The following is a 26783-nucleotide window of genomic DNA, read 5'->3' as shown; positions in this document are numbered from 1 at the left end:
GATGACCAACAAGGACCTATTGTGTAGCACAGGGAATTCTGCTCTATGTTATGTGGCAGCCTGGATGGGAGAGAAGTTTGGGAGAGAGTGGACAATGTATATGTATGGTTGAGTCCCTTTATTGTCCACCTGAAACTATCTCAACATTGTCGATCGTCTATATCCCAAATACAAAATTAAAAAGATTTTAAAAAGAGTATCTTTTTATACCTGGGACTTTGGATCACGCCAGGTAGTCTGCGCTAACAAGGTGATTTATCGCGGGGGCGTTGGGTCATACAGTGTTAGCCTGACCCCTGGAGGAGCTGGTGCCTGAGCACCTAAGCTCAGTCATATGGGCTCCTCATGTCCCCACATGACTGTTACCCCAGTAAAAACCCTGGATTCCGTGGCTGGGGTGAGTTTCCTGGTTGACAAGATTCCATGCACGTTGCCATATGTCGTTGGTGGAAGAATCCAGTGCTGTGTGACTCCACTTGGAGAGGAGAGCCGGAAGCTTGTGCCTGGACTCCGCCCTCTGTACGTTTTCCCTTTGCTGACCTTAATCTCTTTTTGCTGTCATCAGTGGGAGAGGTGACTATAATAGCTTTTCTGACTTCTCTGAGTCCCATTAGTGTATCGTCAAGTCTGAGAGTGGCCTTGGGGATGCACAGAAGAGAAATCAAGACAAGACATCCACAAAACAACTCTTTCCAGCTCCTCCTGAGGGAAGGTTCTCGTCACCTCCCACTTAGGGGGTTTGGAGGATTATCTGGATTCATAGCACAGTGTCTGATTAAATTGTCTGGATAAACAGCACAGAGAAATCATATGTGACTCTCTCCAGAGGATGGGTTCAGTCTTCCTCATCTATGCTTGTGTCGTCTTCCTGAAGGCCCAAGTTTAAGTCACTCTGGGTACCGAGAGCCTCAGTGCCTGGGCTGGTTTGTTCATGCTGGCGTCACAGCCTGCATGCCATCCCCTCAGTCTCAGCCATCGTGGGAGCTCCTTGAGCACGGCTACTAGGGCGGGCGAGGAAGCTGGCATCACTTCCCTGACTACGAGAGCTCTAACACGTGCTCTTCTACCTTCAATACGTGACACAGGAGAGAAAGCGATTCTGCTTCCAAAAAGACCCACATTCAATTAATTGATGATCTGGAGCTGGAGCCTGGGTGAATTCTGCAAATGCCGCCAACATGGGCCAGGGGCCTGGGTGAACAGAGGTCGCCCAGGGTGTTGTGAGGCCCTGTTGTTTTTTCAAGACTCAAACAGACATGCAGATGTTCTCAAGGCACTTTTGTTTTAAGGCTGGAAAAAAAAAAGAAGAGAGAGAAGGGAATGCTACAGAGAAATAAATTCTGGCTCAGGCTCCTCCTAGAGGGGTGCGGCAGTGCACTGGACAGGGTGTCGCTCAGAGTCAATGTCAGAGAATGAAGGAGCTCGTGCAAGGACTTCCCTGGTGGTCCGGTAGGCAAGACTCTGCTTTCCAGGCTTCCCTGGTGGCTCAGTGGTAAAGAATCCGCCTGGCAATGCAGGAGACACGGGTTCGATCCCTGGTCTGGGCGGATTCCATGTGCCACAGAGCAACTAAGCCCGTGAGCAGCAGCTATTGAGCCTGTGTTCTTAGAACCCAGAACCACAACTGCAGAAGCCCACATGCCCTGGAGCCCGAGATCCACAAGAGAAGCCACCGCAATGAGAAGCCTGCGCACCTAGAGAGTAGCCCTGTTCTCTGCAACTAGGGAAGAGCCCGCACAGCAATGAAGACCCCGCACAGCCAAATATAAATTAATTAATTAGTTACATAAATGCCACAAGGAAGGACTGGAGGACTGCATTGCTTTTTGTTTGACTGTTGTAATATAATGCACGGCCATATGACCACGCAGCTTGTATTTGAGTTACATTTCAAAGTTTTTCAGAGTTCAACTTGGTTCCATGATTTTTAGAAAGCCAGATTTCCTTGGCCAGACAGTTCAGGAAGATGGAACAATAAAATGGCCAAACTGTTGCTTTTGAGAACAAACTACATCAACAATTTTTGTCAGCAGGAGTGAAAATTAAAACGAAGATGTCTGGCCTCGGAGGATGTCTGAGGACAAGGACAGAGGTACCCTACCTCCCACTTGTAGCAGGTCAGGCTGCCTTCTTTTTCTTGAATTATGTGTACACACTTTGTTCTGCTCAGGTATTTGAGTGCTTACATGGTGATTATCTCCTGTTTCATTTGTCTTTGTCTTTAGAGCTTACAGGGAGACTCAGAGAGGGGAACAAGCTTGCCCAAGATCACACAGAAAGAAACAATGCTTTGCTGGGCTGACTCCTACTTTTTTTGTTTCCAAATTGTTAGGCAAAGGGAACTCAGAAATACTCTAGTCTTTTTGTCTAGGATTCATGATCGCTAGATGAGTTACACCTCGTCCTACTGATCCGTGCTTAAGCAGAGTTCTAGACATTTTTTGTAAAATAGTCTGGTTGTGTACTTACTGTGTGAATGGAACACCCTTTTCACCCTCTGACAGATGTATGTTGCATTCTTCAGAAACCAGGAATAGTAGTCAAGACAATACCTAAAGATTGAAATCACAGTTGAGAGTAATTATTATCCTTTGTGGCTATTAGAAGAGAACCATCTAAAAAAGAAAGTCATAATGGCTAATTATTCACAACAAAGAATTCTCTCTCTCCATCTTATAGGCTGTGGGAGGAAAGGTAGAGAATGAGTCTTCATAGGAAAAAGTTCAGACTTTAGAGTCAGAAAGACTTATTCTTAGTTCTACCATCAGGACTTGCCAGGACATGTGACTTCAGGCTGATTACTTAATTCTTCGAGCCTTAGTTTTTTCATATATAAACAAAAGACAATAATAGAATCTTCACTCATAGGGTATCCTGCGGATGACAGGAGATACTGTTTGCAAAGTTCCCCAGCGGTGCCAGATTTATCCTAAGAGATCAATCAGTGGTGATATTCATCTATTTTTATGTGAGGTGGTCAGAGTACAGGGCTGTTAGAGTTAACCATGCAGCCAATACCTAGCAAGAAAACATCCTGCTCTTGGCTGGTGACTGTGGAGATTGCTTCAAAGGGCTTCAGTGAAAAGGTCACACATATCATTAGGAAGAAGCGTTTTCTGTGCAAGTTGTATCACTGGCTCGATGCCGGACTCTGGGAATCCGCTTCCTCGTCAATCCTTCACCTGATATACAAGAAGGCTGGGCTGAACATTCTCTAATCGCTTCCATCTCTGTCATTCTGTGATTCTAGGACCTTCTGTGCTCCGCTAAGTCGCCGCAGTCATGTCTGACTCTTTGCATCCCTATGGACTGTAGCCCACCAGGCTCCTCTGTCCACGGGATTCTCCAGGCAAGAACACTGGAGTGGGATGTCATGCCCTCCTCCAGGGAATCTTCCTGACCCAGGGGTTGAACTCGCATCTCTTATGTCTCCTGAACTGGGATGGGGGGCTCTTTACCACTAGTGCCATCTGGGAAGCTTCTGGGGAGCAGCCTATTGCTCATGTAGAGCTTGGCAGTAAAGGTTTCCCAGGTTCTATCACCTTCAATTTACCTGGAGAAGGAAAATCCCTGGACAGAAGAGCCTGGTGAGCTATAGTCTATGGGGTGCAAAAGAGCCAGACACGACTTAGTGACTAAACAATAGACAAAATTATTCTCTTCTAATAAATCATACCAGGCTGAGGGCATTGGCTTAAAGCTCAACATTCAGAAAACTAAGATCATGGCATCTGGTCCCATCACTTCATGAGAAATAGATGGGGAAACAGTGGAAACAGTGGCTGACTTTATTTTTTAAGGCTCCAAAATCACTGCAGATAGTGATTGCAGACATGAAATTAAAAGACGCTTACTCCTTGGAAGGAAAGTTATGACCAACCTAAACAGCATATTAAAAACCAGAGACATTACTTTGTCAACAAAGGTCCGTCTACTCAAGGCTGTGGTTTTTCCAGTGGTCATGTATGGATGTGAGAGTTGGACTATAAAGAAAGCTGAGCACCAAAGAATTGATGTTTTTGAACTGTGGTGTTGGAGAAGACTCTTGAGAGTCCCTTGGACAGCAAGGAGATCCAACCAGTCCATCCTAATGGAAATCAGTTCTGAATATTCATTGGAAGGACTGATGTTGAAGCTGAAACTCCAATACTTTGGCCACCTGATGTGAAGGGCTGACTCATTTGAAAAGACCCTGATGCTGGGAAAGATTGAAGGTGGGAGGAGAAGGGGACGACAGAAGATGAGATGGTTGGATGGCATCACTGATGCAATGGACATGAGTTTGAGTAAACTCCAGGAGTTGGTGATGGACAGGGAGGCCTGGCGTGCTGTGGTTCATGGGGTTGCAGAGTCAGACATGACTGAGTGACTGAACTGAACTGAACTGAGGGCATTGGGGCTCAGGGCCACTCAAAGTCCTCTGTAATTATTCCAGCAGATGTAACACAATGCAACACAATTCCAGCAGATTTGTAACAGCAGATGCAGCAAGTCAACTTGACAACACTTGACTGCACTGTGGCATGGCCACCCCCCTTGGCTCTGGGGACCCAGAAATGAATGGGGTTCCATCCTGGCTCTCAAGGAGGTGACAGTGCAGCAGAAGACCTACTGGGGAGGGCATTCCTCAAGGTACCTCTGTCACCTGTATATTAGTTACTTAACACCTGGCCGCCTAGGAGCCTGCAGAGAAGCCGAGCAGAGTCAGAAGCCTGTAAATACTGGATGCAAAGAGTAGTGAGTGGCTCAGGTTACCTCCTGGCCTCCATCCCAGGCTCTCTCTTCTGGCTTGTGCAGAGGCATTGCTGGAAGAATCGGCACAGCTCCATCAGACAAGGGTTGAGCTTCTGCACTGTCAGTGCAAGGGGAGCAGCGGTCCTAGCCCCCTCCTTAGGGAGCGGCTCAGGACACCCTGGAAGATGCAATCCCAGACTAGTCACATCAACAAGCATTTAGCAAGCATCTTCCCTGCAATGCAGGAGACCCCAGTTCGATTCCTGGGTTGGAAAGATCCCCTGGAGAAGGGATAGGTTACCCACTCCAGTATTCTTGGGTTTCCCTGGTGGCTCAGCTGGTAAAGAATCTGCCTGCAATGTGGGAGGCCTGGGTTTGATCCCTGGATTGGGGAGATCCCCTGGAGAAGGGAAAGGCTACCCACTCCACTATTCTGGCCTGGAGAATTCCACGGACTACAGTCCACGGTGTCGCAAAGAGTCGGACACGACTGAGCAACTTTCACTTCATTTCACTTCCCTTTGTTAGGGACTGTGCTGGGTGAATATTGTCTTGCCCACGGTCTCAGGTAGCTCTGGACCAACAGGTAAACATGGCCTTGCTTCACCATGACTATCAAAGTTGCTGTGAGAGATCCTGGAGAGAGAGGAAGAAAGGTGAAGGACCAATTCCTGGAGGAAATCAGAGATGGTCTCTGATGGTCTCTGAAAATTCCTAGAGAAACTTTACATTCCTCTTTAGATGGATGGGATGATGGATAGCTAGAGCTAGATAGAGGTAGATAATATGGGTAGAGATGGGCTTTCTAGGTGGCTCAGTGGTAAAGAATCCACCTGCCAATTCAGGAGACATGGGCTCAATCCCTGGTTTGGAAAGATCACCTAGAGAATGAAATGGCAACCCACTCCGGTAACCTTGCCTGGGAAATCCCATGGACAGAGGAGCCTGGTGGGCTACAGTCCATGCAGTTGCAAAAGAGTCGGACATGACTTAGTGACTAAAGAACAACAATAGACACAGATATAAACCCAGAGTGTTATTGTTTAGTCACTAAGTCACGTCCGACTCTTTGCGACCCCATGGACTGTAGTCTGCCAGGCTCCTCTGTCCTTGGAATTCTCCAGGCAAGGATACTGGAGTGGGTTGCCATTTCCTTCTCCAGGGATAGATCCAGAGAGGTACAGCCAACATGTTTTCTAAAATTCAGTCCGACCACTGCCCCCATCTGCACCTCTCATGTGTTTCTTTAGAACCTGGAGAAAAAAGGGCTGTAATTTCCTACGGTAGCATAATCAAATCTTTGTGTCTGAAAGGCCCATTCACCATTCACTGCAGGTTTAGAGCAGGGCCAAGGCAGATCTTAGGTGATATGAAAAAGGAGACGATGCAGCGTCCAGCAATTTAATAATGCCGTGTTGACATGTGACTGGATGTTGCGGGAACATTCAGGAAACTAATCTTGAAAGGCATCCAGGAGTGAGAGGGACCTGAGAACTCAACCACCTTTGAAAGACTCACATTATATCCATTTCTATCTTCTGCAAACTGGCTCCAGAGAAACAGAGGAGAGAGCCAGACCTTCAAAAGTTGGGAAAATGCAGCTTAGACCACAGAAACCCCAAGTTCTGAACCTCTGTCAGGAGTCCTGAAAACCCACATGCAAGGTCAGAACAGGTTTTCCTCTTGAATTCCATAAGAATGGAGTACACAACAACAAGGTCCTACTGTAGAGTACAGAAAACTGCCCGGTGTTGTGAGGCAGCCTGGGTGGGAGGGGAGTTTAGGGGAGAACGGACACATGTGTATGTACGGCTGAGTCTTCACGGTTCACCTGAAACTGTGACAATATTGTTAATCTGCTATACTCCAAAGTTAAAAAAAAAAAAAAAAGAACAAAGTGTACCTACGGGGGTGGCCTTTCAAACAGAACAGAAGTTAATGGCACTCAACAGCTGGGAGAAAGAAATTTTTCTTTTTTTTAAGGGCTTGACAGATGTAAGTTTTTATATATAAAATGGATAAACAATAAGGACCTACTATATAGCATAGACAACTGTATTTGATATCTTATGATAATCATAATGGAAAGGAATATTACAAAATATATATATTGCATATACGTATGTAACTGAACCACTTTGCCTTGTAGCAGTGATTAACATGACATTGCAAACCAACTATACTCCAATTAAAAATTTTAAAAGTTTTATTCTATGTGTATGCATTGCCTACATTTAAAAAAAAACATGTTTTAAAAGAAATAAAAATAAGATTAAAACATTAAAAATTAAAAAAAAGAAAATAGGGCTTGATGACACCAATATAAGTTTTTCTAGTTTGCATGGGCTGCAGAAGAACTTCTAAGGGTCATTTTGTTTTATTTTTTCAGATGAAAATCCTTGAGTTGTTTTATTTGATAATAATGATTGTCAATTTCTTTAAGTAACTGTAACTGTCTTTTTAAACAAATTATTTATTTACTTGGTTGCACCAGGCCTTAGTTTCAGCATGTGGGATCTAGTTCCCTGACCAAGGATCAAACACAAGCTACCTGCATTGGGAACAAGGAGTCTTAGCCACTGGACAACTAGGCAAGTCCCTCTTTTTTCTTTTTATTGTTAAAGTTATCCCAGTTCTTTCTTTCTTTCTTTTTAACTGAAGTATAATTGCCTTAATGGTTACATATTGTATGATCATAGTAATATAACTTTTTTTGGGGGGGGCAGCACCATGGAGCATGTGGGATCTTAGTTCCCTGACCAGGGATCGAACCCATACCCCTTGCATCCTTGCTTTGGAAAAGCATAGTCTTAACCAGTGGACTGTCAGGGAAGCCCCAGGGGTTGAAATTTGGAGTCATCCTTTTCTCCTTCCCCTCTTTCTGCTAACATTATGTTCAGTGTAAGAATGGCTTCCATTTGCAAAGCGTACAGCACTTTCTCAATGAGCGTTCATTCAATAAAAGTTGTTTGAATTAAGTTATATGGTGCTCTCCAGTTCCAAATCACTTCCACACACATTACCTTACTCAATACAAAACCCTGCAGAGGAAAGACATTTTTAGTGCCCACAACAATTATTATCACTCTTGTTTTACAGCAGAGGAAACTGAATTCTGGAATTTGAGTGCAGGGTGCCTCACCAGTAAATAGCAGAGCTAGGATTTAATCCCAGCAGTCTAAAGCTGAATTCATCAAACAAACCTCTTTTTATTACACTACACAACTTCATCCAAAACAAACAAAAGCTATAGGAGCGACAGGGCGCTGGTACGTACTTGAAAATTGGTGGGTTCCTGGGATCAAGGCTGACTCTTCTCCAGGTATAAAGGGCCACATGGCTGGGAGGTCACCTGCATAGGTGACAATGGCCTCACAAAGGTCAAAATGAAATGGTCTTGGGTTATACATACAACCAGAGAATCATGGCATCTTAAAGAACTCTCAAATCTATAGAGAAATTGTAGTCAAGAAAGAGGAAGTTATTTATGCAAGATTACAGGGTGATTTAATAGCACAGCACAGCAAGACTTAGTTCTCCTGCCTCTCTTCCTGCTAGAATCAGTAAAGTACAATAGCAAGCTTGCTCTGCCTGCAGACACCCCCATCGCCTCATGCCACTGCCCCTAAACTACGCTTCCCACCCAGGGTATAGCGTTTCTCTTTGCAAGGCCATGTTCTTACCTGCCTGTGGATATTTGGGGGCTGGAGCCTTGGTAGGACTTGGAGTCTGTGTGCCAGGGGTGGATGGACCTGGGATGAGAGGAGACAGAGGTGAGCTTGAATGTCTTCCTAAGTTGTGTGAGCAGAAGTGGTGCCCTGCCACCCGCCCTGCCCTGCTCATCCCCGGCTGCCTATCAAGTCAGGTACCTGGTAGGAGGCTGAGGATGCAGAAATCAGTGAAGAAATAGAAATAGCACAGCAGTGAAGAATGCTACAATCCACTGAACACAGTAGCCTAGAAGAAGGGCCTCTGGCTACAGGGATCAGAGGAAATCATTTTAAAAACACACAAACCAGGCTTCCCTGGTGGCTCAGTGGTAAAGAACCTGCCTGCCAATGCAGGAGACATGAATTCAATCCCTGATCCTGGAAGATCCCACATGCCAAGAGCAACCAAGCCCATGAGCCAAAACTACTCATCCTGAGCTCTGGAGCCCGGGAGCTGCAACTACTGAGGCCTGAGCACACCCTAGAGCCTGTGCTCCACGAAAGAGAAGCCACTGCAATGAACCTGCTTACTGCATGCAACTAGAGAAAAGCCCAAGCAGCAGCAAGGATCCAGTACAGCCAAAGATAAATAAACAGAATTTTACAAAGCACAGAAACCACTTTTGTCTGGTTACAGGAGTAGAAATTATGGAAAATTCATGACACTGCAGTGATGAAAAATCAAAATCCTCTCTGCTTCCCAGATACAGTCAAGGTTAACGTGTTGTGGATTTCTTTTCAGACTTATTTTGGTATATTTTTTGTTTTCTGTGTATATTTATTACACACACACACATACACACATAAATACATAAACAAACACATAATTGGAATCAGACAACAAATTTTCAGAGCTCAGGCCATCCACATATTGTGACTACATTTTAATGTACATATCATTACATTTATATGTAATTAATAGAGGTAAGGGGCTTCCCTGGTGGCTCAGTGGTAAAGAATCCACCTGCCAATAAAGGAGATGCAGGTTTGATCCCTGGGTTGAGAAGATCCCCTGGAGAAAGAAATGGCAACCCACTCCAGTATTCTTGCCTGGGAAATCCCATGGACAGGTGGACAGAGGAGTTTGACAGAGACTAGCGAGCTATGGTCTATGGGGTCACAAAAGAGTCAGACATGACTCAGCAACTAAACAACAACAGTGGAGGTAGGAGTGAGCATTCTCTCTTACCTGAGGTTGGGCTGGTCTGGGATGGGGTGCCAACTGTCCCGGTAGGAGGCTGGGAAAGGCTCCTTGTGTTCACAGTCTCCTCGGCCTTAGGAGATGTAGGCAAGGAGGGAGGGGTCTCCCAGGGAGGCCCTCCAGAAGTTTTCACACTGGTGACCTGAGCCCAGGGCGTGGGTAGAGTGGAAGCCTGTGCCTGTCTGTGGGCCGTCACCCATGGAGTTCTGGCCACCTTCCTAGTAGCTGCACAATAATAGGGCATGTACATGCTTGATTGCCTTGATTCAGATGTAAAATTGACAAGACACTGACATATAATCAAAGGGTACATACAATGTGCACACATAATATAGATAATCCAGGGATTTCAGCTCTATCCTGAACTGGAATAAGGGGACCAAACTAAACGTAGTTTTCCTAACTACCAATTAAGAAAAAAATTCTCCAGATTCCTAGGCCACTAAACAGTCAGCTAGAGTGTGTGTTTGGGGGATGATGGACCCTGTGAAATTTAAGAAATACATTTCTAATTATGTGGCATAGTGGAACGGTTACAAGATTTAAGGTGAGGAGACCTGGAGATGTAAATTCTGCCCCCAACTCCTCTGTGCTGTGAACTTTGGGGCAAGTCACCAAACTCTTTTTAGCTTTACCATTAAAATGGAGGTGATGGTGATGATGACACCAGCCTGACAATATCACAGAAGAGTCATTAAGAGAAGTCTTTTCTTGCTGATCTTTTAAACAAAAATCGTCAGATGGTTTTCACTTGCTCATTCCCATGGTAGGAATCAAAAAAAAATTTTTTTTCAAGTTTTTACAAAACTAAACTCCTGGGAGGATTTTAACACAAAAGTTAAGTTGGGAACAGTTGCCATTTTAAAAATGTTCAGATTTCTCACCCAGAACATGATATATCACTTTATTTAAACATGCTTTTATTACTCTTGTTAAAGTTTTAGGTAGTTTTTCTTACATAAGACTAAGCACTTTCCCTGTTAGGGTGATAGCTAGGTATTTTATGATTTCCCTTGCCACCTGCAATCACATCTTTTTTCATGTTATACCAGAAAGTTTTCTTCTTTTGTATAACTGTCTAGGTGCAGATATATTACTACAAGCTTTTCTAGTTGGTGAAGCTGATTCCTTTTCCTCATTTTTGTTTCCCTGCCTGCCTGACTTTTATCAATTCTCATCCTTCTCAGGGGAGCCTCTCTCTGGGTTCTCTAGAATAATAGCCCTTTGTAAGCTGAATAACAACTAATCAGTTTGCTTGCCTATGCCTCTCTCCCAGGTCTGAGAGCTCAGGAAGGAAAGAGAACATTGATAGAGCTGTGGGGTTTTTTTTAACAGCTAGCCTGGGGTCTGATATTAAATACACGCATTGACAAGTAAATGAATGAATGAATTCTGGTGACTCTGGTCCATTGTTGGAGCTCATTGAGACATAACTGTCTTTTAACGAAAGAGTTATTTCAGTTGTATCTTATTCCAAATAAGATTAGCATGCCTTTTACATTTTTAGTGGTAATACCATTGATCAGTGTCCACAAACATGATAGGAAAGGAAGAAACTTCTCAGCAGGTCATTGGCAGCAGCTTTTTACACTGATATCAAGTCATTAACATATTCTTGGCATCATTATCCAGCCAGCTACACATTAACCTAACCCTGCCTGCCATAAAATATTGAGTTCATTTCATTTCATTAGTGTGTGAATTTCAGGAGAGATATTCCCAACTGCTTTGCTGAAATAAAAATACCTGATGTTACAATATAATACAATTATGTAAGATATTATTATTGGGGGATGCTTGCATGAAGTGCACCAGGAAGCTTCTGTACTATTTTTGCAACTGTGAATGTTGAACTATTTCAAAATAAAAATGTTATAAAAATAAACATTAGAAAGACATTATACCAGTGATATTTGTCACCTTTGCTTATATGTATTAGATCCAGACTGGTTCACATCTCTTATTTAGGGGATGCTGAAGAAAGGGGTTGGTGGAGAAGGGATAAAGGAAGCATTTCACTTATTTATCTGAGCCCAGAGGGAACTGGGGTGGGGGGGCAAACAAGACAGGAGAGGAAAGAGTGAGAAATCTTACCGGAGGCTGGGAGGGTGGGAGAGGCCGTGTCCAGGGTGGCCGTGGTTCTGGCCATGGCCTTGGTTGTGGCTCTGCTGCGAAGCTCAGGAAGCGTGTCTGTGTTCAAGGTCTGCTCTTCCTCTGAAGGAGGCGTTGTGTCTGTCCCAGAAGAGGTTCCCAGAGTGGAGACTCCAGGCCTCTGGGGTCCACGTAGGGGGCTTGTCCTAGGTAGTGTTTGCTGGCTTGTGGGTGTGAGCTGTGAAGTCAGGGCCGACGCCCTGGTAGCTGCACATTTAAGGAGACAGTCAACAGCAGCTTTACTATGCTAATATTTTGGACACAGAATTGTTGACACTGGAAGATCATTGGACGGCAAATATACAGCATACAGAGGTTCAAAATCACTCGGAACAGTACCTGACATCACCAAGAGGAGGTTTCCCCTTGAATGAGCTGAAACTAAGCTGAAACATCAAGCTCTGAAAACACTGCAGGAAAAAGCCCCGTGCAGAGAATGCCAAGCCGTCAGACCGAAAGCATCAGATGCGTGACGTGTCTCCTGAACAGAACCTGACTCCCGCAGTGTCCTCGCCCACCTCGCAGCCCTTTGCCCCTCCATGGCTCTGATCCCTGGAAGAGTGCTTAGGTTTGCTCAAGTGCCCTGGGGGTATGACTAGGGGCCAGAGGTGAAACCTGGGAACTAGGGGTTCTCAGGCAGAAACCACTTGAAAGCTAGGTTCCCGCAAAGACAGCATGTGTGTGCATGCCAGTTCAGTCGTGTCCGATTCTTTGTGACCCCATAGACTGTAGCCCCCCAGGTTCTTCTGTCCATGGGATTTTCCAGGCAAGAATACTGGAGTAGGTTGCCATACTCTCCTCCAGGGGATCTTCCCAACCCAGAGATCAAACCTGCATCTCCTGCATTGGCAGGTGGATTCTTCACTCACTGAGCCACCTGGGAAGCCCCCTACAAAGACAGCAGGAAGGCTTCATTCAGAGGAAGATCCCCCCAGTGCCCTTGGATGCTCCGTGAAGAGAAGGAGGAAGAGACTCAAGTGTTCACTAAGCCTACCTCGGGGGAAGGGTGGCTTAGGGCATGGGGCCCCATGTCAGACTAGGACAGGCTCCCAGTAGCCCATAAGGTCCAATCCTCTGGAGAGACAAAGGCTGACCTGCAGACAGGTGGGTTTCACCCCTAGTTGCCTGTTTGACAGGTAACTATGTGTTGGGCACAAGCAGTGCAATTTCAGAAGGCAGCCCTGCAGCCTCGTTTCTTCTCTCTTGCCTTACTTCTGGACTCAGCATCACCCCCACATGCACCAGAAGCCTGCTTCTTGCTCCCAGATGAAGGGACATGGGGCTGAGTGCCTGCCAATCAAACCATCACTCAGACAGGTGACTGCCGTCAAGCACATCAACCTTGGGTCAACATGTCCACACTTTCTCTCTTCCCAAGCAGCTGTTGTTTGGAAAATTTTACAGAAAGAGCACAAAAGGGGAGACTTAATTGAGACTGGGAGTGGAAAATCCTGGAAGGACTCTCTGAAGAAGTGAGATTGGCTTAACCCTCAGATTTGTCCTCAGAATTGAAAGGAACCCACCAATGGCCCATTGCATCTCTTTATTAAGCACAAGTTGATAACTTCCATAGCTAAGAGATGCCTTTCAATAAGGGGCTTCCCAGGTTGCACTAGTGGTAGAGAACCCGCCTGCTAATGCAGGAGACATAAGAGACATGGGGTTTGATCCCTGAATCAGGAAGAGCCCCTGGAGGAGGGCATGGCAACCCACTCAAGTATTCTTGCCTGGAGAATCCCAGGGACAGAGGAGCCTGGTGGGCTATAGTGCATGGGGTCATAAAAGAGTTGGACATGACAGAAGCAACTTAGCACACCCTCACACCCTATCTACAATAAATACCAATCAAGGCAGCCTTGTGAAGTGGAATTGGAGTTGATTGCAAACTTCATTTCACTCCAAGGAACACTGATGAAGAACCTACTGTGCACAAAGAACAGTGCGAGGCATCAAGATGAAGGCAGACCGTGGAGCTAAAGGAGGCTCAGCCTCTGCCTTCAAGTGATTCCTTGAGGAGGCACACAGATAAAGTCATCTGTGATTCAACCTGGAGTAACAGAGAGTCCAAATGAGTGCTGTAGGATTACAGAGGACAGAAGACTAATTTTGGTTAGGTGATTTTGTTGGAAAGAGGAGTCAGTAGCTGAGTTAACAATTGACAAACAAATTGGATTCTGAAATATGGAAAAGTAGGGAAGTTCCATTCCGGGATAACAGCAAAATCCCAAAAGTGTGGAGACGTATGCCATCTGCAAGAAGAAGCAGGGGTTTCAATAGAGTTTTAGCAAGAGATTTATGTAAAGAGAGTAGATGAGTGTGGGCTTGATGATAGAGAAATGTATACTCCTTGCTAAGGACTTAGGACCCTCTGCTGCTGAACTAGGAGTTCTGAGCAGTAAAAAGATATAACCCGATCATATTGTCACTCTTTTGGGAATGGATAGACATTTCAGAGAAATAAGAGACTGGGTCAAAGGAGACTGGTTCAGAGGCTGCTGTAGTAAAGGTAGATGATGAGAACTTGAACTAAGACCATCACAGTAGTCGCAAATGGTCTTGGAAGATCAGCCACATTGCAGAAACTTTATTCTGCTAGAAATGACAGCTAAGTGTAGAAGAGAAAGCTTTAAGGTGACCCAAAATGCCACCTGGTGCCAGAGAAGATGCAGGAAGATGGGTAGGTGTGAGTATGGAGGGGCAGAAGATGGTTGGATGGCGTCTGGGTATTACAGATTGGCAATGTTTATAATAGGGTCACAAATTCAAATACCTACAAAAGTCAGGTCATTTATATGAGAAAAGAAGTGCAAGGCCACAAGGAGACGTGAGAGCGATGGAAAAGAGGAGAAGGGGTCTCTCCTAACAGGGGAAGGGTGGCAGCTCAACTCCATTTGCTTGTCGCCAGGGGTGAGAGGGCGGATCCAGGGCTGTCAGCTCTTTGCAAAAAAAAAAAAATCAAGAAATCCAAAAAAATTTGAATGACAAAATCCTCTGGTTTTAACACTATACAGCTAAATGAAGTGAGGGTAGCGTTCAGTCTTCAGCTTGCTAGCTGGGACCCTGGTCTGGAGACTCTATTGTAGGAGTTTATTTATAAGGGTTGCACTCACCCAGAACACCAGATATGTTGCTAGTAAATGTGTAATTGATAACAGGGGACTTTTCCGCCAGCTCCCAGAAGTCAGAAAGATTCCGTCCTGCAGAAACCACACCAACAGGGTCAAATCTTGGGCTTACCTGTTGGAGAGTTTGTGTGTAATTCTCAGCTCAGAGAGCTGGTCAAAGAATGACTGATGGCTCACCTGACTTTCCTGTCATCACACAGATGAAGATGCAGTCGGATTCGTTCGTTTGACTCACTGCAAGACAGACCAGGACACAGCGGGACTTAGCAATGGGTCTCAAGCTGTTAAGTCTTGGTTGAAATGAAAATTAAGTTGGAAATTTCTAGCTCCAGTTGTTATAGGAAAATAAGGCTAACTCCTTATTGAGGGGCCCTGCTTTTTCATATTCCATGGTGAGTGCCAAATCTCAATATTTGCCAAGCATTTTCAAGATGAGCACACCTGACAGGATGGAAGTTGACTTAAAAATCTCTGTGAGGTAGCTGCTAGAATTTCCAATGATGTCCACCAGGAGGGCAGTGAAATCTGTAAGACAGATTGAGGGAGGTTACATTTCTGAAACTTGGTTTAAGTTTCAGAGCCGTGAGGGGAAAAGTAGATTGTATGTGGATTTTTCAAAGTAAATTTAACAAGTTTAATTTAGTTCAGTGTATTGAGGGAAACTAACAACCATTTTTAGTATTACCAGTTTCTTTTTAAGTCTTAATTTTAGGCAGGCAGAAAACCTTTGGATCTACCACTATAGTCTCGTTTCTTCTCCCATTTCCCTCCATGTCTGCACCACACCCCTGTTCCCCCTGCCCCCCACCACCCAAACCCTTCTCTGCCAGTACCAAAGAGCTGTGTAAGACCGGAGTATTGAGTAATAAAAAAATCAGTAATTTTTCTGATTTGTTTCCCTTACACCTCACTATTTCATCTCATTGATTTAGAACACCAAACTCACTGGATAGGAAGCAGTTCTGCAGACATGGGGTGTAAATTTTAAGTAACTTCGGATTTTCAAAATGGTATCAAATCTAGTGGTGGATTATAAATGACAGACTACCAAAGGAGACAAGAACTCTACACAAAATAGAACAAGGAAGCTCTTCTGCCCTCCATGTTAAGAAGTCTGATGGGAGGAGCCTGAGACAATCTTACCACATTTCAAGCTATGAAATCTTCTCTCTCTGAGTGCATTCTGAACAAGTCTTAACATGGCAGGAGCCACTGACCAATTAAAGTTCCTAATACACTTCCTACGCACACAGCTGCCTCCTCCTCTGCTGTCCATTTATCGTTTTCCAGGACCCAGCAAGGTTTTGCTTCTACAACAAGGAGTATTTATTCTAGGAGCCCCAAACAGTGAATTTTTAAAGAAACTTCTGAGGTCCCGTGGATAGTTTCCCATCATGCCTTGTATAAATGATTGTTTTCAGTAATAGGGTAATGAGCTGGGGTTGGAGGCAAGCTGAGTTGAAAATATAGAACCCAGAGCATTGAAAATATGGAGCTCAGAGAGGTATGAAAAGGTAATGTGACAACTGGTGAAATGTATATAGCATGTGAGGCCAACGGGAGGTGGGCGCTACCCCATCTGAGCTGGAGTCTCGGTGCCATGTCATTACCACACCCGCATGGGTTCACGGTTAGTCCTGGAGCGTGTTGTGGTGGTGCATCTACACAGTATGGACACTTGGCCCTGAAGAAGGTAGGCATCCTTCTTTATGTCTGTTTAGACCAGTCTGTCCCTAGTCACACTGGTAAATGTAAAAACTGAAGAGCGGAAGTATTTTATTTCTCATGCCATCTATTTTCTTTCTATTTCTCAAGTCTCCATTGTTATTAATTCATTCATCTAACAAACATTCATTGAGTGTCTACCATATGGCAGACATCACTGAGGCACTGGAGGACTGTGTAAGACCCCATCTCTGCCCATCAGGAGCTGAGATTAGTGGGAGAGACGGACTCATAAACAGACCAAGAAACTGCAATCCATAATTGCAGTCCACTATTAATATCACATACATCACATAACAAGAGTCCCTTGGAAAGCAAGGAGCTCAAACCAGTCAATCTTAAAGGAAATCGACCTGAGTACTCTTTGGAAGGACTGATGCTGAAAAGCTCTGATACTTTGGCCACCTGATGCAAACAGCTGACTCATTGGAAAAGCCCCTGATGCTGGCGAAGATTGAAGGCAGAAGGAGAAGAGGGCAATAGAGAATGAGAAGGTTGGTTGGCATCACCAATGGACATGAACTTGGGCAAATTCCAGGAGATGGTGAAAGACAGGGAAGCCCGGCATGCTACAGTCCGTTGGGTCATGAGAGTCAGACACCACTTGGTGACTGAACAACAACATTAATATCACATAGAAGCTATGAGCATGGCTTTGGAGCCCAGACACCAAGGATGGAGTTCAAGTTCTGTGCAAGCTTCAGAGAGATGAGGAAATTTCCCAAGGTCTTAGAGTATGTGGCAGGGCTTGAATTCGAGCTGAGGGCTGCCTTGTGCTAAAGCCCCAGTTCTGAAGATTTCTACCACTGCTCATACACATTGCTTACTCAATGTATTTGTTAACTCTCCCTTTAGAGCTGCTCCCAAGTCGGGTCCTCAGCTTGGAAGAAAATCAGTTATCACTGCCTTGAAGACATTCTTTGTTTTGGTGAAAATGTGCATTATCTAATTGATTAACAACACGTAGATGAATGATTTCAACTACTTTCATATATAATAGGAAGTAGAGGAAAGTTCCTTTCTGTCTATCTAATTGGTAATGACTTACGAACGTCTCAGTACTCAGTGTTGACCAGGGTGAGGAAAAGCTCACACTTTCAAACACTATTGGTAAGAGTGTAAACTTATGCAAGATTTCTAGAGGAATGTTTAGTGATGTGAACCATCACAAGTCCCCCTTCCTGTCAGACAACAATTCTATCTTGAAGACTTTATCCTATAGGGGTAATTGGACAAATAGTCCAAGTGATAGTACTCAGGTACTCATCACAGCACTGTTGAGAACGGCAAAAAAAAGGTTCACATCAGGAGGAGATAAATTAAATAAATTACAGTATATTTTTTCAATGAACATTATGAATTCATATGAAGGATAATGCATATTTATATTCATTGGAATGGAATGTTTTTTAAGACCTGCTGATTAGTTTAAATAAGATTATAAAACATCATAGAAAACATGGCAGATACATGAATATACTGTCTTTGAAAAAAAAAAAAATCAGACAATATCAGGTTCCCTTAATCAACACTCTTCTATTTCATACCCAGACTCTAATCTTCTTTTTGGAGGTAATCACCCACCCGGTGTTCAGATAGGCATATATTTTTTCATCAGTGCTATTTTACTCAAGTTATTTATTTTGCAAGTTCCTTCTTCTAATTGAAAATGTCATGAAAATATTTCCATACACAGACCAAATCTGGTCACATGTACATATTTATGTACTGTCTATGGCTGCTTTCCAAGATCTAATTACACAGCAGACTATTCCACCATTTTCCTGATGATGGGTGTTTAGATCATTCTCAGATTTTGCTCTTAAACAATGATACATTTGTTCTTGCCCCTCTGCACAGATAGAACTATTTCTTGGTAGAAAACCAAGAAAAGAAATTTCTGGGATAATGAATGTGCACGTATTTAAGCATAATAGATATCATTGCATTTTCTTATTTTAGTCTGAGGAGAAAAAAAAATTCTCCTTATCTAAAAGGGCACAAGCAAAATCAGTTGCAAGCCTCATGGTGAGTTGTACCAACCTGACAAATCGTTGGTTCGATTGTTTAAGCAGTAGCAGTACCGCGTGGGGAAGTTGGCTGGATCCACAGTCTTCAGGTTGGAAACTGTGAAGAGACACGCAGTACACAGCAGCCCTGACCCATAGCCTGGCCCTGTCTGTCCATCACTTACCACTCTCACCACCAGAGAGAGTTTGGGGAGGGCAGAAGGGAAGGATGAATCGGGACTTGGGATTGGCAGATGCAAACCATTAATATGGAATGGATAAACAACAAGATCTTACTGTACAGCACAAGGAACTATATTCAATATCCTGTGATAAATTATAATTGGAAAAGAATATGAAAAAGAATGTATATATACACATATGCATATATCTCTGAATCATTTAGCTATATAGCAGAAATTAACACAACACTGTAAATCAATTATACTTCAATAAAATAAATTAAAAATAAAAGAAGAGCTGGCAGTACTTACTGTTATAAATGGCCACAGAAAACTTGTGGAAGGCAAATGAACTGTAGGAAGTGACACTCAACAAGGAGAAGAAGTTCTTGCTATCTGCGAAAGATACCGAGATAAAGAAAGAGCAAATGCCCACCAACAATATTGAACAGTAGTAGAAATTACTAAACCAATCATAGAGGTTAATAACACAATGAACAAATAAAAATAAAATGATAAACATGGAAAATAATAAAAATCAAAGCAAAGCAAACCTCCAAATGCAAAAATACATGTCCCTTGACTATATTTCTTGATGGATCTTTAAACTGGCAATTCTCTCACAGTATAGCTATGATTAGAGATGACTACACGGGTGCTGTGTTTGGAACTCATCTTGCTCTCAAAATGCTGGCAGGCCTCCTACTTCATTTGGATGGCTTCAATCTCATCATGAGTTAAGTAGGACACACATCCTCCACTCAGAACACAAGGGAGTTGAGATACGCAGAAACAGGGTGGGTCTTGCCCGGGTCATGGAGAGTCCAGAAGTAAAGCAGGAACAAGACAAAAATGAACCTGGATTGTGCTTTAAAAAGAAAAAAAATGGTTACCTTTTAAAGCTCTATTCAGCATCCCATTCACCAGCTCTGTGAGGTTAAGTGCAGACAGATCGACCGACCTTGCAGGCAGTTCTGAAAGAGATTCAAAGATAATGTCACCAGCAGGCCTTTCTTGGCAACAGAAAAAGTTCCTCATTTCCAGCATTCAGGCAGATGCGCCTCCTGTTTGGACATGAACTCACACTCTGTGTTGGGCACAAGGATTTGAAAGGTAAAAGGCAGTTCCTGTCCTCAGGAGGTGACAGCTAATGACATACATAGTGACAAGCAAGAGTAGAAAGGAGAAGTTTGGGTGAAACACAAGGAACACTTATTTTAGGGAATAGTGTACCTCTGCAAGTGGAAAGAGTAGAGATTGGCAGGGGATGCTTGTATGTAATGTATCAGCTCCAGGAAATTCCAGGAGTTCTCAAAGTTCTATATAATACAAATAATGACATTGTCTAACAGAGAGGCTCAGATCCTGGCTGACCGTTTGCCTCGCCAGAAAGACTTTGTTTTCAATTCCAGAATTCTGATGCTTGAATTCCATCCTCAGAAATTCAGACTTAATAGTGTCCAGACATCAGTGGCTTCCCAGGTGGCGCTAGTGGTAAAGAATCTGCCTGCCAATACAGGAGACTAAGAAACCTGGGTTCGATCCCTAGGATGGGAAGATCCCCTGGAGAAGGCAAAGGCAACCCACTCCAGTATTCTTGCCAGGAGAGTCCCATTAACAGAGGAACCTGGCGGGCTACTGTCCATAGGGTCACAAAGAGTCGGACATGACTGAAAGCAACTTTGCACTGTACACAGCGTGGACATCAGTACCTAAATCCATTCATCCATCCATCCACCAGTTGCCCATATGTTAGTAACGTGCAGCCAGGTGGAGAGATGTGACAAGGTAGAAACAGTGTTCAATGCTGCTTTTTATGTTTTTGCAAACAGTGTCTTTTTCAACTCTTACTTAATGTTCAAATAATTGTGCTAAAGCGATCTGAGGACTGGAGAGAAGTTGCAGCCCTGCTGTGGGGATTGGGAAGTGAAAGTGAAAGTGTTAGTTGCTCACTAGAATCGTCTCTGACTCTTTGCAACCCCATGGACTGTAGCCCACCTGGCTCCTCTGTCCACGGAATTCTCCAGGCCAGTATACTGGAGCACAATGCCATTTCCCTCTCCAGTGGATCTTCCCAACCCAGGGACTGAACCTGGGTCTCCTGCATTGCAGGCGGATTCTTTACCGTCTGAGCCACCAGGGAATCCCTGGTGTTGGGGGTTGGGAATGGGGAGGTCCAGTGGTAGGAGAAGTGATCTCAGTGGTCCAGGCCCCCATGGAGCACTGAGGGGTGTGTGTGAGTGTGGTACTCACCTGTAGTGTCAAGAAAAGCGATCTCCTTTTCTCTCCTGTCTTCTTCTCTGAGGCCGGACGCTGGGAAGAGAAAAGCCTTCAGGAGAAAAATGGAGCCTTCAACCCCAACCCCATGCTGCTGGAGAGGCCTCGGAGGTCTATACTACAACTGCCCTCTGACTTCATGAAGGTCAGCATTGCTGGATGCACGGCAATACCTCCCCCAGCCCTGGGGTTCTAGTCTCCTTGAACTGGACGTTCTCTAGAAATGCACATTTTAATCAATAGACAAGCTGATTCCCATGCAGGGCATCTAATCCACCCCTTCTCTTTACCAGGTTGGGAAACCGAGGCTCAGAGAGCAGAAGAAACTTGCTTAAATTTGCTCTACTGAGCCCTGGTAATAAAGAGTCAGAACATACTTCCAGAAGAGGGAGTCACTTGCCCACTCAGCAAATTTCATGCTGCCAAAGAAGAGAATGTCAAAGGAAATCTTGAAATACCAAAGGCGTTCATTCATTCCTTATTCTTTCAATAAATATTCACCTAGGGCCAAGCAGTACGTTAGGTGTTTGGTATCAGTAAGTCAATGGGAAAGGACCCTGTCTCCATGTCTGCAGAGCCTGTTGTCTGTGGTTTAGATGGAGAAGAGACACGCACGTGTCATCCCACGTGAGGAGAGTCAAACAGGGAATATCAAGATGCTGGGAACACCTCTAGGTGTTCTAGAGGATGGAGGAGACATCCCTGCAAAGCCTAGACCTGAAAGGTCAGCTGTTTTGGATTAGATGCCTCTTAATCATGCTGCATCATTTACTACCATTGTTGCAATGATGACTTTTCCTGTCACATTCCAATGGACAGGTGCTTTGTACCCATTTTATAGATGGAAAAACCAAGGCACAGAGAGACTGGAAAATGGGTCATCGTGTTACAGCGTGAGTCAGGCTTTAGGACTGGTCTAGTTACCTGTTGCACCAAGCCAAGTCCCATCCTTTTCCTTCTTTACTTGTTTATTTCCAAATGCTGGAATAAAAGTTTTCATGAGTAAAGTGGTATCGTGGAAGCACAGCCCCAGAAATTTGTAACATCCTTAAAAGTCATCTTATCCATCATTCCCTTTGAAGGAGGAGGAATTGAAGTCCAGAAATGTTAAGTGATGTGCCTAAATCCCACATCTGGCCAGTCACCCTATTTCCATCTCCCCTCCCCGCCCCAGATTCTGTCAACCACCTTTCTCATCTCTGCTTCTTAAAGTCTGATGATTTTAGATCCCTTGTAGGAGCAGCATCATGCTGTATTTGCCCTAGGAAGGACCACCTGCCCATTTACCTGTTGTAGGTAGGAAAATCATGACATTTTCCTTCTCAGCTTCTCCTCTAAAGGAAGACACTAAAGTTAAAAAAAAAAAAAAAGGTTTCAGAGAAATTATAACACAGACATAATGTCAGAGAAAATTTAATCCAAAATAAGCCTTTTAAAGATGATAAAATTACAATGTGGATTTGCTTAATATCCAACATGTACCTGGCTCATTCATTCACTAATTTAGTCATTAAATATTTATGGATTAACTATAGCAATTCTAATAGTTAATCACGCCATTAAGCATCTAGATTTTAATAGGCATTGTGTGTATTAGATACTGGGAGAGTATGATAGAACAGATAGATACAGAGTCCATCCTTAAGGAACTTAGAGTTTAGTAGGGAGGGCAGACATGAAAGAAATGAAGACCCATGGACATTATTTCAAACAACGTTAGTTATGTTGAAGGGCATTTGGAGTGCATGGAACAGGGAGCCTGATCTAATCTCAGTGATCTGAAAGCCATCCCTGGGAGATGATTATCCACTGAAATCTGAAAGATGAGAATATTTGAGCAGAGACAAAGCTGGCTCGGAGGGTATTAAGTGTATAGATGACAGCCTGAGCCCAGGGTCTGAGATGGGCGTGAGTATTATTTTACAGACTGGAAGAAGGCCAACATGAGACAGCAGAAAGGATGGAGACAAGGGATTGTAGGAACTGGAGCTGGGGAAGTGGACTGGATCACGTAGAGTGTGGAAGGACTTAGGATGCTACCCAAAGAGAAGCAGTAGAAAGTCATTGATTACTTTTTGGGAGGAGGAGAAAGAAATGAAGGAGGAACTGGGGAAGTGGCGTAATGAAATGTCCAAGAGAATGCCTTAGGCTGGTGAGTGGAGAATGGAACATGGAGAGACCAGAGAAAGAGAAGAAGCAGGGAGCTGGTTTTGGAAGCTCTCCTGGTGGTCCAGCAAAGGGAAGGTGATACTTTGGACAAGGATGGTCACTGTGGAGGGGAAGAGCATTCTGTTGCATGAATGGGACTCGAGTGCAACAGAATAAATGGGACGAGGGACAAAATCAGAAATGGGGAATTTACTACTGCCATTTTAATTAATTTGATCATTTAAGATTCTGGGCTGAAACACTGGATGCTACAGTTCTCTAAAGAACAATGAATATCTAAACAGAGTTTATAGACCAAGACACTTGGACTTTGACCAGACCCACCTGAGTTGAAAAGGGACAGGGCACATGTGAGGTCCAGGCACAGCCTCACCAGAGGACCAGGAAGCAGGAAGCCTGGCATGTTTGCCATACTCTGGCCCACCTGGAAGCAAGCAACACAAGCACTTTTGGAGGAAATCAGCTGAATTACTAACCATGTTGATGCAGAATATCCACCAGGGAAGTAATATTGAGAACACCGCATGGGGCATCATTAGAAACAACAATCTATAAAAGGCACTTGTGGTTCTGATAGGTGAGGTTATGCAGAGGTAACACATTAACTCCACAACCTCACTGGCTGAAATCAACCACAAAAGTTCATTTCTTGTTTATAGTCTATACTTGCTGCACATAGGTGGGGAACTTGGTTCTGCAGGGTCACTCAGGTACCCCAGATAGTGGAGGCTTCACCTTCTTAATGTTCTCCATCCCTGTGGCCTCCTTAGTCATTGACTCACGGTGGCAGTGGAAGAGAGAGTCGGAGGATGATACACCAACTCCTAAATGCTCTGGCAGGAAGTGACATGCTCACTTTTATTGACAGCTTTCCACCAGAATTGCTCATGGGGTCCTGCATAACTGCAGAAAGTCTGGGAACACGGAGTGGGAGATTCTCTAAATAAATGCATATTTAGGGAGAATCAGTGTCTCTTCCTTGGGTTCTCTGACTGTTTAGATGGGAAATGAGCTTGCCAGGTTGTGCTAGTGGTAAAGAACCTGCCCGCCAAAGCAGGAGACATAAGAGATGTGGGTTCAGTTCTGGGATTAGGAAGATCCTCTGGAGGAAGGCATGGCAACCCACTCTGGTATTCTTGCCTGGAGAATCCCCACAGATGGAGGAGCCTGCAGGGCTACAGTTCATAGGGTCGCAAACAGTCGGACATGACTGAAACGACTCAGCACGTAGCACATAGATGGGAAATACCCTTCAAATACAGCATCACTGCTGCTTATAAATAGGAAAATTGTATTAATACACATGTCCATATGAGTGTTCACACTCTCTTTCTTTTTCTGTAGCACTGTGTGCCAGCCATTCATCAGGGAATTTGCTATGCAGAATCATATGACAGTTAAAGCTGCAAAGCTGAGACTAATAGGAAGGATGGTGAAAATTTATTGAGTGCTTTCTTTGTGCCAGACACCACACAGAATGCTGCTTGACGTACGTTATCACTTCATGACTACACAATCTCCATGTGTAGGTATGAATGTATTACCCTTTAATATGGGCTGCACAGACTTGATTTGAAAAGAGAAGCGATTTGCCAGAGGTGAAGAATGGAACAGAGCTGGTAGGTGAATTGGGGAAGGAGAGAAAAGTCAAGAGAAAGTGCACTAGGCTTGGGGAAATTGCCTCAGGAATTGAGAATCTTCATGGCAAATTCTGTTTTAAGAAGTTTAGCTGTCTATTGATGGAAGCACCTTCTTTGGAATTTTCTTGAAAGATTCTTGTAAACTTTTAAATTGCTTTTTTTTCTTTTTAAAGAGAAAACAGCACCTGGGAACCTTGTTTTTTATTTAATTAAATTAATTATTTTATGTTACATTTTGGCCACACGGATTGTGGGATCTTAGTTCTCTGCCCAGGGATGAAACTCACTCCCCCTGAGGTGGAAGTACAGCTTCTTAACCACTGGACCACCAATTTAGAGGGAAGTCCTCTAAATTGCTTTCTAATTATTGGTAGGTATTTTAGTGGTAGTCCTTTTGGATGTCAGCCTGGACAGAGACAGGCCTTAAAGGGAGCAAGAGACTGGGACTTTCTTAGAGTCCTTTTAGTCTATTAAATCTGTCTGTTCTTTGAAGCTCAGTTTTCCTCATCTGCAAAATGTGGATAAGAGAGCCTAGCTCAGGAGGTCTTTTTGACGATTTAAGATACGAATCTCAAGTATTTGACCCAGTGTCTGGCACATATAGGCACTCTATACATATGCCAATCATCTTGGGCAGGCTGGTGACGCAGGAACAGATCAGACATGCCCCTTGCCTAAAGCTGTTCAGTAACTTGGCGGAGAAGGGCACACGAGTAACTAATTCACCCTATTCACACTCAACTGTGGTACATTCTGCATAGACAAATTGACAAAGGGGTGAGAGAGAGAGACTAGTGAGTCCAGGACATAGAATTCTCTCCATTAAAGGGGTTCTGAAGATGGGGTGGGTGGACGATATGGCAAACTAGAGGGAGAGTCTTTTCTCGGGTGCTTCAGCTGCTGCGAAAGTAGGGCTTCACCCCTCTGAGCCTCGTGTGTAAAATAGAGTCGTAGCAACCTTGGAGATACTTTGTGAAGGTTAAATCAGATCATGAAATATGGGATCAAGTGCAACCTCTGACACATAGAGAAAACTTTGGAAACGTAACTCCTTTCTCATTCTCTTCTCTTATTCTCTTTTCTGCTCCTTTCCTGCTTCCTCCTCCTTGTCCATCCCAGGTCCCCATATCATACCAGAAACATACAGAGTGAATGGACATAAACTAATAATAGAAAAATAATTATCCACCTCTGTATAATAAACACTTCTGTTTCGCTTTTTGGTTGACTCCTGTTTCATTGTGTGACCTGCTCTTTTCCGTTTATTTGTCGTAACATTTATAACTTTAAGATGACAATTTCTATTGATCCTACTGTGAGAAAAATGCATTATTTTCTTCTGTCTGGTTTTTTATTCTTTGTCATTGACCAAATTACACATTTGGAGTAGGGTGGTCAGATTTATCAAATAAAAATACTTGATTGCAGTATTGTGTTAATTTCTGATGTACAGTAAAGTGATTTAATTATACATATATACATTCCTTTTTATATTCTTTTCCATCATGTTTTATCACGGAATATTGAATATAGTTTCTTGGGCTGTGCAGTAGGACTTTGTTGTTTCCCCAGGCTAGTTTTGAATAATCAATATTTCCTCAGCAGCACTGGCCTAAGAGCTAGTCATGTAATGCTATGACAACAATAGTAATGTCCTGAAGAGGGTCAGAATATGTGACCTCAAAATAAGTCACTTGGGCATATGGATTATCTTGAGCTAAAGGCCATGGAGAATCAACAGGTGCAGAAAGAAGCCTTTTTGAGTCTCCGCTCTCTGACTAAAGGCAGAAGGTCTGCCATAAATTCCCTCTGCTGGGGGAGTTGGATGGCCATGAAGAGAATGGAAAGTTACCATCAAGA

At 43.8% G+C, this 26783-nt stretch overlaps 1 protein-coding gene across 1 annotated transcript; it reads right to left on the bottom strand.

The window, feature by feature from the left end:
- Positions 1 to 1246: 1246 nt before the first annotated feature.
- Positions 1247 to 23686, bottom strand: HHLA1 (HERV-H LTR-associating 1). The gene is made up of 16 exons (XM_043879212.1): positions 23608 to 23686; positions 22402 to 22461; positions 21091 to 21150; positions 19731 to 19811; positions 19150 to 19233; positions 18690 to 18773; positions 15363 to 15446; positions 15099 to 15155; positions 14901 to 14993; positions 11740 to 12003; positions 9634 to 9870; positions 8418 to 8486; positions 8012 to 8086; positions 4756 to 4912; positions 2470 to 2552; positions 1247 to 1290 (listed from the first exon to the last, which is right to left on the bottom strand). The coding sequence occupies exons 1-16, from the start codon at positions 23684 to 23686 to the stop codon at positions 1247 to 1249; spliced, it is 1611 nt and encodes a 536-aa protein (XP_043735147.1).
- Positions 23687 to 26783: the final 3097 nt, after the last annotated feature.

This window comes from Cervus elaphus, chromosome 21 (genome assembly GCF_910594005.1).
Source record: "Cervus elaphus chromosome 21, mCerEla1.1, whole genome shotgun sequence".
Taxonomy (NCBI): domain Eukaryota; kingdom Metazoa; phylum Chordata; class Mammalia; order Artiodactyla; family Cervidae; genus Cervus; species Cervus elaphus.
Note: the sequence above shows the minus strand (reverse complement) of the source record. Positions and strands in the feature narration are given on the sequence as shown.